The sequence below is a fragment of the Columba livia genome, chromosome 16 (genome assembly GCF_036013475.1).
Source record: "Columba livia isolate bColLiv1 breed racing homer chromosome 16, bColLiv1.pat.W.v2, whole genome shotgun sequence".
Classification (NCBI taxonomy): domain Eukaryota; kingdom Metazoa; phylum Chordata; class Aves; order Columbiformes; family Columbidae; genus Columba; species Columba livia.
The window spans coordinates 8,611,648-8,624,977 of record NC_088617.1 but is presented as its reverse complement, the minus strand read 5'-3'; the positions used below and the strand labels follow the sequence as shown (position 1 = coordinate 8,624,977).

At 39.8% G+C, this 13,330-nt stretch overlaps 1 protein-coding gene across 5 annotated transcripts in view; it reads left to right on the top strand.

Annotated features, from left to right (window-relative positions):
* Nucleotides 1-13,330, top strand: part of OSBPL2 (oxysterol binding protein like 2) — a 29,139-nt gene that overhangs the window by 5,053 nt on the left and 10,756 nt on the right. For 4 of the 5 annotated variants that reach the window (XM_065032392.1, XM_065032389.1, XM_065032391.1 and 1 more), the window contains 5 exons: nucleotides 5,531-5,695; nucleotides 10,353-10,500; nucleotides 10,747-10,822; nucleotides 12,126-12,260; nucleotides 12,695-12,792. In XM_065032392.1, the coding sequence (XP_064888464.1) occupies nucleotides 5,659-5,695; nucleotides 10,353-10,500; nucleotides 10,747-10,822; nucleotides 12,126-12,260; nucleotides 12,695-12,792 (494 nt within the window). In that variant the 5' untranslated portion in view covers nucleotides 5,531-5,658. Of the gene's footprint in view, nucleotides 1-5,530; nucleotides 5,696-8,150; nucleotides 8,328-10,352; nucleotides 10,501-10,746; nucleotides 10,823-12,125; nucleotides 12,261-12,694; nucleotides 12,793-13,330 lie in introns of those variants that run through there. The other variant, XM_065032390.1, reaches the window with a different exon arrangement.

Below are 13,330 nucleotides of genomic sequence, written 5' to 3'. Positions count from 1 at the left end.
AAGTAACTTTTGGTTCAAAGAGAAATGTTTGTAAATGAACACAAGTGTCAGTAGATAGAGAGTTAATCAAATCCGCTGTGCTTGGAGTTATTGATTACTTCCTGCCTTGTATCTCTTACAAAGAAGATAGAACACATCCTTTAGGAAGCTAGTAAGAAGTAACTAGTTTTACAAGACAGTATTGAATTACTGATTATTATTATTAATAATATTTTTTTAAACAGCGTGGCTAGGAATGAGCTGGTGTATCCATCATGATCAAGCCTAGCATTACGCCTCATGGGTAGGGAAGGCATGTAAACCAGAATTTTGTGATCTTTTATAATTGTGGACAATGAGATAGTGTCCAAGGGAACGTTACAAAGTCCAAAGGATGTTGTACCACATGCTTTCAGGTAGGAAAGTGTCTCAAGTGTTGACATAGTGTTAAAAAAGGAGAATACTTACAGAATTCTGTGGGAATTTCAATGAAGTATTTTGCATCAGAAAATATTAATCTGCTGGAATCAAGTTTCCTGGTCTTTTTTTGTTTGTTAGTTTTGGTGGAAGTTCTGTGAACCAGTATCCTTGGCCGTAGACCAGAATATTTGGCAGAAGTGACACTGGGGATCCCCATTGGTTCCCGTAGGTAATTGACCACTGTGCTGGTAGGGAATTGTCTGTCCAGTGTCGTCTTTACAGTTTTTGTGTTCAATGGATGAAGTTTCTGATAGAAGTGCTGTCGCGTTGTGCTGGGGGCAGTACTTCGTGCATGTGACAATGATTGTGGTTTGTTATGATGCAGAAACAAACTTTGCAGCCTGAACTCGGTTGCAAACCAGACTTGTGGTGTTTCAGTTTATTCTAATGCTTGTGAAACAGCACCAAAAATATGGTGAGAGAACAGAACATGACCCTCTGTGCCATAAATCTGTGCCATAAATCTTTGGCTCATGTGTTCCAAGCTAAATGCAAATAACCCCCAGCTACACAAAGGCCTGTCCTAGGGGCAGCTGCAGTTTTCCAAGATCCTCATCTCTCCATCTCTCTGCACTTTGTTCAGCAAAGGGACTTGTTCTTCTCTTGCTGTGGATTCAGAGCAAGTTGCATCTTGCCAAGACATCCTGATGGAAGATGCTGTTACATTCAAACTCTGGAGTAAGAAACAAATCTAATTTGGTAAATAAAAATCCTCTTCTGGATTCTGCAATCTGTGTAGCTGTTCTCTGGTTGGAGAGATTTTAAGTGCATAATAATTGCAGCAGGTTTCGAAATTGTCAATTAAATTGACATCTTGGCTAATTTTTATAGGTGCTTTAAACCCAGTTTTGTAGGTAACCTAATTCCACGAGTCAATTAAGATTCATCCTTGCTGAAGCTTTCATTGAGAGATGAAACGCTGCAGTTTGATGCTTTCAGGAGATGTCTATGAAGCAAAAATACATTAATATTTATCTTCTAGTTCAAGCTATTTATTTCCGTCCCTTGAAGTACTACAGCTACGTTTTATTTCAGTTGGCAACTCGAGAAGGTGGGGTTGGCTCTGATTCCACCAGTCATGTTGTAGGACTGTTGGGGTTTTTGTTCTCCTTGTATTTTTATTTAATATTATTAGTGTCAGTATGAAGAGTGTGTGTGTTTGATCTTCTGCTGGCTCTTCTGGCATCTCTTTCTGGACACAAAGTGTATCCTGAACCCAGGATATCAAAATAATGGAAATGTTTATTAACATGTGCCGTCAGGTGGATTAAACAGGATATGGAATTAACTTTTGTTTGTATCAAGCTGATTTTAAATTCAGTCCATGATATTTCTATTAAATTGAGCTTGCGCCCTTTTGACTCATTAAATAAAAGCAAAAACCTGAAAATTGCGTGTCTTTTCAGAATTAATGGTAGTTGCCCCTTTTCTTCCTCACCCATGGCAATACTTGTGCAGTATTTTAGTATTTTTCTCATATGAGATTTGACAGAAAGTCTTCATTATATTTTTTTTCCCTTGCTTGCAAGCATTCTACTTCCAAGTTAATAAACTTGATTTGTGTTAAAATGTGCTGTGGAAGCGCACGCCCAGCAAAACTGTACATGTGAAAAAGCTGCTGAATGTGCCGGTTCATTAATTCTTGGGCGACACTCTAATTCCCGCCTATTGAGCTTCCAACACCCTACCTGCTCATGCTGGCAGAGGTCTGTGTTTGTGTTCATGACTATTTAGTGTTTCCTCACTTGCTTTTACTGAAATGCTCCTTGGTCTCACAAGTAGATTCAATGTCTGTATAATGAACATGACCCTGTGTTTTGTATATATCTCATAGACCTAGAACGTGGGCTTCATGAGCAAAAAAACCTCAGGATTTGTGAAGACAGGAGGATGGTTTCAACAAAGCAGTGACTTTCCAGAGTTGCTGCGTGATTTAAAATTTCGACTTGAGGTGTGGAGCAGTCAGACAGGGAAGCTGGAGTCAGCAAACCAGACCTCAAAACTGAGCTTGCTGAACCGCATTCCACTCAGATGAGCTACTCCAGTTGTAAATGCTCTACCTTTCTATAGATATGTAAATGTTTCTTGAAGGAGGAGTAACTTTTGGTTAAGCACCTGGGTCTTTGTTGAGGATTAGCATAGAAGAACAAGTCAGTATGGAGTAACTAGTTATGCTGAATTAACTAAGTCATAGTAACTGCATGTTCAAACTCTTACAGGTTTTTTTGAACAGGTACTAGTGTTTGGTTTTCTTGATTGGTGTGCAAGTTCTGAGGACCCAGGATATCAGTGACACAGATACAAGGTGTTTGGTGTTTTTTGCTGTTGAGGAATGGAATTTGAGAAGCAGCAAGTACACATGATGACAAACTTGAGGGCTTCCTAACCTACCCAGATAAACAGCGTAGGAAGCTTCAACTTGTAGTGCTTGGGAGGGCTGTAAGCAAGTGAGATGTTATGGGCAACCATTGCGGGTCATCTCCATGGCATCATGGAGAGGGCAGGGATCTCCACACCTTTGGGTTTGGAGAGAAGCTCTGAAGGTGGAACCTTTCTTCACAAGGAGTGTCTGCATCTCTTCTCATATAGAAGAATGCATTGAGCAACTTAAATACTTTATAAAGTGATTTGCAGTCTTGCACTTTTGTTGTCCTGGTTTTAAAAATAAATTCAAGTGGGAGGAAATGGTTTAAAATAGGTGGGAATTGTGCAAAGTCTGGGACTGATCTTATCGATACTGGATCTCTGGAAAGGAGTTCCCTGTACCTTCTGCTGCTGGGGACTGGGGGCTTGTACAGGACCCTCTAATCTGTGTGGATTTAAGCTTTTGAAAGCAAAGTGTGTTACTGGAACTCGTGTCACCCGGTACGCGTGACACGTTCAGCGCTGTGCTTGACAGAACAATTTTGTTTGACATTATTCCCCACCAGCTGATTGACAGGTTCGGTACAACTTTTCTTCCTTCATGATGGGACCTCAGCTGTCACCACAGTGTAGGTGGTTTGAATATTTATGTTCTCTGCGTAAAGGCTGGAAAGATCATTGAGAGCAGCGTGTGTTCTCCTGAGAGTGAACATCTCGGGATCTGAGCGCCTGTGACCATGGGTGTGCCGTGTGTGTTTAGGAACAGCATTTGTTTGTTTGTCCGTGACAGATGTGCTTCTGGAAAGCAGTATGTCAGTCTTAGTCATCCCTCCTCTCTGGAAAACCTATTTCAGCATGTGCTGTGGAAATGGTACAGGTATTTTCTTGTGTTTCTACAGTTTTTATTGTGACTGCATGCTTTGTTTTGTCCTTTGCTTTTGCAAAAGATCCTCATGTCCTTTAAGAAAATGAGAGCTTTTAATATTATTTCCATCCCCTACCTGTTCAGGTGTTGGGGTTACTTGCTTGGGACCAGCATGAAATTCTTATTTCAGCATTGATATCTGCACTTCCAAATTGGGTTATTGGACAAGCGTAAGATCTTGTTTAACCTGTTTGTGGATGGTTTTACCACATCACCAAGGTGCAAAGCTTATTTCAGAGGAACCAAAGTGGTAGTCCTTTGATTAGAAGATACCAGAAGCTCTTGGAAGTGTTTGACTTTGAGTGCTATGCTTATCTTAACTCTTGTTAGTCTGGTTTTTATATTGTAGGCATTGGCATGCAAATGACTAGAAGAACTAGGTTCTACCCAAATAACTTCTTCAAGACTTGCTTCAAGAAATTATTTTAAACTTTGTTGTTTTCTGCTAATTGCTTGACCACTCATCTTAAATGTAATTTCAAAGAGTGAAATTGTATCGTGGCAAGCAAAATAGGGAGTTCCAAAGGGAAAATGACAAACTGAGGTACCTGGCCTTGGCAGATGTAACACTTCAAGGCGACCGCTGCGTCCATTAACTTAGATGAGTTCCAAACTATGTCTCTTTATGAATGGAGAATTGGAAGGAGTGTATGTTTGTGAGCCATTCAAATAGCTTTTGTTCTGGGCAGTGAGGTAAACAGACTTGAAATACAGGAGGGATCGTGCAGTTTGATTTCTTGCAGCGAGGAAGAGAGAAGGAATGGGCTTCTAACATGGCAAGCTCGTCTACTAGGAGCAAAATGTGCTTCTGGCTTTGTTTCTCTTAATTGGAATGGAATTGTGCAAGTTATAATTGCCCTGGAAAAATCTACTGTGACAAAAGCAGCGGGATCTTCAAGGATCATGGAAAAATTGACACTGACAGATTGAGGTTGTTTTGGAGGAGATATTGGTGGCATTGCCATGCTGTCGTTTGTCTTTGTGTACTTGGCTCGTCGTTGGTACCTGATGAACATCTTTACAAGTACAAACTAAATTTTCTCATTATTCTTCTTGACTAAAACTGGGTGAAGTAAAAGTGTTTGTGTTGCACCATTGCCAGCCATCTGGAAAAATCTAATTTAGTCTATGCACAAGGTAGAGCTGGAATGCTTCATTGATCTATAAGTTATTTGTGGTGTGCTTGGCTTTACCGAGGAAAAGTTTGTTCTTTCTTTACATAATCCCTCTCGAGGGGAAAAGTCTCCAGTTGTCTCTTCAAGAGTTCATAGCAGTAGCCTGACAAAACTTCTCTAATGGTCACTAGATGCTGATTTCATGATGTACAATGAGGGCTAACATTTTTATGCAACCGTGAGATTTTGAGATAGAAAGTTCTTTTTGTTCCCAGCTTTCTTGGCTAAGGATGCGATAAGGCTCATCGTCTCAATGAAGAGCAGACTTTTTTTTTTGCCAGCTGCCTTTTTCTTCCTTCAGTTTTCTGTTCCTTGCAGCTGTACTTGCCTGAAATTTAACTTGCAGTGAACAAGGTCTGTTTTACAGTAATGTATGTGATATCTTTATATGGAGACAAATGCAGCATAGTACATCAGCTGTTCTTGTGGTAGGTAGTGTTATTTTCAGAATGACTTTGGTGTCAAAGAAAGCTGTTTACTTATGAACACAAGAATCCATCTTTTGCCATGGGAAGAAGTAGGAAAATTAGTATTTGTCAAGTGTGCATGTTTGTACAGATCAGAAACGTGGAACTTGCTAATTCTGTTGCCTTGTCTTGTTAAATAGATCATCTGAAGCAGCTGGATACTTGCAAAAGAAGACTTGGACGGCACACAGATACTTAATCTCCAAACCGAGTTCAACGATGCATTAGAGGAAGCTGGATTGGCTGTACGGAGACTTCATACTGAAGGATGAATAGTGAAGAAGAGTTCTATGATGCCGTTACGGGTGAGTGGGCACAGTGCAAAAAAAACCAAGCGATGTGTGTGGTGAGGGGCTAGGAATATATTGCTGTTATGAAATAAATAAAAAGTAAACAGCTGCTGGTAAAACTTGTAGTGCTATCTTCTGAAGAGAAGAAAGGAAGAATTGTAATTCAAGTTCAGATTTGGAAATAAGTGTTTTATTACAGCTTGATGCTGGTTATCATTTCATCACTATAACAGTCCTTTAGTGGCAGTCTTGCTTTCATTTTCTGTAAAATGCAGGTAATTTAATAGCAGTTTGAGAAGTAATGCTTTTAAGACCCTTTGAAAGGTGAACTATCTTCTCTGGGTTATTTCTTTTGTTACTGTGTTCATTTATTTATCTTAATGGAAGGCTTATCCTGAGGAATTGAGGTAGAAAATGTTGTGGGTTTTGTTTGTTGTTAGTGAGAAACAAATTACTGTACAGGTGTACTTTCGAGATACAGAGCCAAGAGTCCTTGCGATCCAGTGTTGTTTCTAGAAGAGCAAACATGAATCACTTAATGCTTGAGCAGTGTATCAAATAGTTCTGTTCTTTGAACTAATAAGGATGAGTGGTTATTTATAAGAGCCTTACATGGTTCTAGTGTTGGAATAAAATGCTTTAAGTGTTCTAATAAAAAAAAAGGAAATCCTTCCAAAGATCTCAAACAATTTAGAAGTCTTCTGCTTAAATGTCTCCTCAGAAATCCTGTGATAGTGGTGAAATGGGAAATGCTGGCAATGGTGAGTGCAGAGGGCTTCATGTAGTCATGGGAATGAAAAGAATATTGGGAAGCGCGAAAGCTGAAGGAATGTTGGTAGTGTGGGAAATACAAGTGGGTAAGGTGGACTTAGACATGGTTGGAAAAATCACGTGAGAGTGAACAGAGGGTTTGTTCTGCTCTAAGTCCAGGATTGAGACATGGTTGCCAGGAACAAGCCCATTTTCCAGCTGTGTCTTAGCTCCATGCTGAGATGAAAGCAGTGTGTACACCGTACTCCTCACCTCTTGCTCCCCAGGAGTCCCGGACCCTGGTTCCCCAGGGGGAGCTGCAGTGTGTTCCCACAAGCTCAGTGGTGTTGGTAACTGGGGACTGTGGTGTTTGTCCTCTGAGTAGCAAACCTGGCTTAGCAGAGCACTTGAACTGCGTGTGAAGTTGTGCTTTGGAATAGTGCAGCAGTCTCAGCGCAGCGCAGGTGGTGTGCTGCCTCCTTTAACGTACTACGAGTTCACTTCTTGAAGAAGCCACAACTTTTCTGTAGTTATTAATTGGTGACATCCACTTCTAGAATGAAAATCTATCCTAAAGAGACCCCAGGTTTTGTTGTGGTGGGTTTCCTCTCTGCCTGAGAAGTTTCCTGCTTCTGACGCCATGCCTGTGACATCCAAAAGACCTGCTCACGTGATGGAATTGTGTGGTTGGGAATCATCCTCCTGGCAGATGGTTTGACCCTGACTGGGTGATGATCACACCTGCAAATGTCCAGGACGGACCAAGTTACGCAGGTGATGAATCACAGCAGTGACAGGTACGGGGTTTCCACAGAGAGAAGTTCCTTTGCATTCAGAAGTTGTTAGCATTGCCGATGAGTTGGACGCTTCATGACTGAGTATTCCCCTTGGGGATGATACCTGTGGTCTCAGTGAATTCTTGACAGCACAGCAGCTGCTTTTTCTCAAATATAGGAGGTAGTTTTGTCTGAGACTGCATCAGATAAAGTGGTCAATCCTTTGAATTTCAGATTCTTTGAAATTCTGTGTGAGATGGGGAGCATATAGCTTTTCTCACTTGCCTCTAGCCTATGTCACCTTGGGTTTCTTAATCTAATAGCAGATTTTAATTAAGGACCATGTGCTATCAGTTCCTCAGAGCTGTATCCTTCATGAATTCTGCCAGATATCTGTTTGCCAAAGTGTTTTGTGAAAGGCTTGCCACAGAACAGGAAAATGTTTGGCAAGTTACCAGGGTAATTTCTTCTTGACAAACATGAATAGTTTAGTTTTTCATTTTTAAATATTAATCTGCATTTCCATGGAAATTTCCTGTTCTGAGGTTAATATGACCTGGTGTATTTGTGAGGTTATGGCCCTTCTGTTTCCTATTGCTTGGCTGGTGTTCACTGAAAACCGGTTTTCACTTGGAGAGGAGGAAGTGAGGGATCTGCTGCCAAACTTATGCATTTTCATAATGTCTGGATCAAACTGCGCCAGTGGATTCTGCCGTAACATTGAAGTATTGTAGCTCTTGCGACAGACCAGCCTGCCTGTGGGAGCAGCGTGAAACGGCCCCGTGTTGTGACCATGGATCATCTTGAAAAGTGGAGAATGGCAAAGAAAAAAATCCCTCTCACTTCACGTGCTGTCTACACCTCCAGCATATTTATCCCTATTCCTTCGGCCTGAAGGTTCTCAGTACTATGCTGCTTTAATTCCTTTTCTGTCTGCAGTGACGAGGCTTAATTAGCATTAAGGAAGCTGGTGACTGCGCGAGGGGCGGTCGGTCACGTGCGAGCTGTGTGGCTCGGGGACGGGCTCTGCTCCCTCGCAGGTGGATGAGCAGCGTAGGCTGAGGGGACTTGTTCCATTTGCAGGATGTGGAAGAAGAAGGCCAAGAAAACTAGAGTTACTGGCAAGTCACTTTTCTTTAAGCTCTTGAAATAGGTTAATGTTGGCACCCAACTTAAGAATTTGACTTGGGAAATGTAAGACTTTTTAAAAGCTTTTGTTTTATTCTGGCACACATAAGTTGGGATTTTGATTAAGCTATTTTTTGACATTTGATTTCTGTGTGTGTGGTCCCCTATCCCCATTTTTGTCCTCACTCCCAGCGGCTCTTCACTATAAAAACTGTCCTGTCGGTAGAACTTATCTACTCTGTTTTGAAGTTCAAGGCTTTAATGGCCGCTGGAAAAAGACTCTTTTTCTAACTTAGAAAAACAACCAACCAATATTTCAGTAAAACTTCTTGTGCTGGATCAGTACTTCTCTGGATAGTTCTTCACAGAACTGTGATACTTCGATCTTCATTGAGAAACAGCTTTTAAAACTTTCTCAATGGGCTTGTAGTCGACAAGAGAGCTGATACATAAGGTTGAAAGAGTAGTTGAAAGCCTAGTGATTACCTAGCTGTGTACCTAGTGGTTTGGGTTTTGGTTTGTTTCTTTAAGTAATTAGATGGAGATGTACTCTAATAAAGCAGACCTTACACTTTGCACATATCTTATCTTTCTGAAGCAGGGCTTTAATTTTTGTTGTTTGTAAGCAAGATACTTGTTTGAATTGGCATTCATTTACTTGCCAATTCTGTATTGTTTTCCATAAATAATGCATACACCTGAATCTGAATTCCCTTTGTGTTGTACAGGAACAGAGGAAAACAATTCTGAATTGTGGAGAAATGGAAAGATTAGTGTGGATAAAAACAATGGACACTTGATAGGGTTTGCATGGTTTCAGATACAATGTAAAGACTGTAATTCCAGTAACAATTTTCATAACTATTCCCCTGAAAACCAGTTGACTATGCCTGTTATGAAGCTTTACTTTTACATTTAGATGTGATTATTTCATTGAAATGCCTGTTAAATGTGATGCTGTTCGTTACGTTGTGTGTGCTTGATCCGCTTTCCGCGTGAGGGCACACGTACCCGAAACCTTCATCAGTCAAACTATTATAATGAGTTATTTTGTTATGCCCTATAGTACTTGTCTTTTCTCTCTCTTTGTACTGTAACAGGTTCCAAAAAAACCTAATGTGTGGTTAGGAATACCATTTTAAAATTATATATATATATTTTTTTGTGGGTTGACTAAAGATAGGCATGTGTCTGTGTTTGGTTTGTTATTTTTTTAAGACAGGTGTTCCAGGGTAGTCTTAATGATCTGAATATATATATGTGTGTGTGTATATATATATATATATAACTATCATACTTTCCAATTAAGTACTAAGACTGCTAAGGTGTGGTCATTGCTGTATAATTACATGCTTGTGACATCAGAATGTAGGAGACAGTTTAATACATGACATCACCCACGACACGTGCTGTTTACCAAGTAAGATCCCACTGGTGGAACTTCCTTGTGTGGTTTTGAATGTCATTGCCATGGTCTTCATCCCTGAAAGAAATGCGGCTTTTTGTTTTAAATGTATGCCTGGCATACATGAAGTAAGAGCGCCCTATTGGAGATGTTTGCTGCTGGATTGTGAAATGGCTATTTTATTTCATTTTTATTTTATTTATGTATTTTCCTCCTTGCCTTTTAGCAGTGTAAATCAGCTAAGCTTAATTTTCTTAGGGTCTTTGAGAAAAACTATATAACTGACCAAAATTACTGTGATCACACTGCAGCTCTGAAGAAGAGGCAATACAACCAATCTGATTAGCAGCTACTGAAGAACTTGTAAGATTCTAAATTGGTTTTATATTCAGCTGTGTGAAAAATCAGTTGAGAATGCCTGATTCTAGTGCAGTACTTGACTCTAAATACTCTTGGAAATTAGATCACTTAATAAAGGGTTTTCACTTTGATATTCTTTAAAATAAAATAATCTGCTATAAGTGTACTTGTGCTGTGAGTTACTGTGTGTGAGTGGCACTCTGTGGTATAATAAGGTTCCCAGCAAAACTGTTGCCTTGTGGTTTTGCTACAGGCTTTGATTCCGACAATTCTTCAGGAGACTTTTCAGAAGCAAATCATAAAGTTGCAGAAATGCTCGATCTAGATCCACACCAAAGCAATAGGACCGGAAAGCACAATGGAGAGACAGAGATTCAAGAAAATGGAATTAAGAGACACAGGTAAACACATAATACTACATAATAAGTGAGCAGTGAGTACGTGCCGGCCCGTTACCTTTTGGGACATTGCTCTTCTCATCGGAAGAGGTTGTTTTTCTGGAACTGAAAGGACATTTCGCTTCTCTGCTTCCTATGTCAACTCTGTGTTAATGTTTTGATTCCTTTATAAATGCTTCAGCACCTACCAATGAAAATGTCTTGTTGTCTAAGGCACTGATAACTACAGTTGTGTTTTTCCCATCGCAGGACATCATTACCTGCCCCGATGTTTTCCAGAAGTGATTTTAGTGTGTGGAGCATATTAAAAAAATGCATTGGACTGGTAAGTTGGCTTGGATGAAAGAAGCTGATGTCAGGTCTCCGAACTTCAGCTGGTTAATTTTATTACTTAAAATTTACAACACAGAATAAAATCTGGTGCATTTTGCATTTTTTTTCTGTAGGGAAGATAATCTGAAACTGCAGCTCTTTGAATCTCAACATCTGTTTTCTAACAGTACTGTTTCCTTACTTGCTCTAGCTGTTGGAGCGTGTGGATTGGCTTTTCTAATGCTGCCCTATAAGAACTAGACTAAAGACATTAAAAATACGGTAAACTATGGTTTGATTAACACAATGCTCCTCTGCTTTTTTTATTCTTTACTTAGTAAAGTGGGATTTAGGGCTTTTTAATATATTTAAAATTTTTATTTTGGGGTTTTGCTGCCCTCATAATTAAAGCAGTTTGTGCCCAAAAAATGCTAATGCTTTCATCCGATCAAAGGGGTAGAAGAGTTTGGGATCTGTTAGAGTTTCTTAGAGAGCCCAGTGTGGGCTTGGAATATTAATTGTGTGATGTAATTGGGTCACAAGATTTATTCTTGAACTCAAGAAGTTAGGGGTAACTTCTTCCTCACATTGTCCAGTAGAGGAGAAAAAAGTTGCATTGCTTAATTTGGTGGCATTCTCCTCTCCACTAAGTTGTAAGCACTCAAATGATGCTTTAGTGCTCAGTCGTGAGTGCAGCTTTTTAATTAAGCAGCCAGATTTGCTTGGATATAGCAGGAGTCCTGGGGAACTGGAAGTCTTTGCGTGAACTTTGTCTGTCTTGTATCCACATGCAAAATGAGAAACATTCTGACGCAAATAACAGCTTGCTTAAATAAAGCCACTAAAATTTGTTAGAGCAATTCAAATCCTATTCTTTGTGTAACCGCTCCTTTTAAAAAATAATTTGTGGTTACTGCAGTAAAATAGTTACATTTTATGCAAATAGGTATGTGAGGATTTCAAAAGAATGCGTGGTACTAAAATATCAGTAATGAAGTGGTTGGCATGTTACTGCTGCTATCTGTGGAAGTTTTAATCTCTTGTGATTCATGTAGACCGAAGAATAGAAGGTCACATTTTTCTGGAATTTACTAGCTTGGCTGGTTCCATTTTTGAAGTTGTTTATTTTTTCAGGTTGCTGGTCGGGTTCTGCAGCACTTCCAGCCCCTTTCGCCTGTAGCATTTGCAGGTCTGCTATAGACTTGCCAAATGTTTTTGAAGTAAACTAACACACAGCTTATTTTCCGGAATCATCTTGTTGTCAGTTGTTACCTTGGTGGTGTGTCTGAGAAATGTCTTATCCTTTTGTTACCCAGGAGCTGTCCAAGATTACGATGCCTATTGTCTTCAATGAGCCATTGAGTTTCCTTCAACGGATAACAGAATATATGGAACATATATACCTCATTAATAAGGCTTGTAGTCATGCGGACCCCCTGGAAAGAATGCAAGTAAGTAACCGTTCCCGCCTTCTGCTTGGTTCAGAAGTCTTTCCTCTCCCAAAATCTTTCATTTTAAGACAGTTTCTCACTTGAGTGTGTGTATTTCTCTGGGACTATCAGAACAACACCCGTATTTGTCTGTCAAAATAGGGGAAAGGTAGGAAAAAAGTCTGTCCTTCTGGAGGTAGGGGGAGAAGCATGGGGCAGAGTCTAACCTGACAGAATTTACTGTGGAAGAGAATTCCTTTTGGAAACTAAATTCCTAAGTGCTTACATTTCCTCACTTATATATCACTTATCATATGGCTTACAAATGTTTTGGCCTTAAGCAATGTATACTGCTTTCTTTTTGGAAGAATAATACTGTAATGTGCAACAAATATATTAAACTTAGAGTTTTAATGTACTGTTCTCATAACAATCTGTTCTTAATCTGCTTATAGGCTGTAGCTGCTTTTGCAGTTTCTGCTGTAGCTTCTCAGTGGGAGAGAACTGGCAAGCCATTTAACCCGCTGTTAGGAGAAACCTATGAATTAACCAGGTAATAATTACTTTAAATTGGGAGCTGGGGCTATTTGTGTTCTTGAGTTAGCAGGCTCTCATACTGGTTTGGTTATTTTTTTCAGTGAAATAAATCAAAATCTACCAAAATATATTTCTGAGTATCGCTAAAATGATTTTCCCCAAAATACCACAAAATCTTTGAGCGGTTGTTATAAGCTCTATTAATTTTATTTCTGGGTTTAGGCAGAGTATTCTTTGAATTATGCAGAGAAAAAAATGGTCTGTGTTCTCCCAACAAAGACATTTCCTGACCAGAGACTATTAATTTAAAGAGTGTTTTGCTGGTCCTCTCAGATAGAGGAGTTAGTCAGAAGGACTTCCAGCTTGCTCAAGTAAATGGGTGATACATATGCAGTGGAGAAAAGAGTTTTCAGTCAGGCCTTTGCTGCCCAAAGAGTTTCAGTGTTTTCAAGAGTTATTTCAGAGACAAATGCCTTTCTGGGTGGAAGGTCATGGAGGTGTTGGAAGGCGCGTTGGTTTGGGGTATGAAGAGAAGGGGTTCAGAGTACGATTTA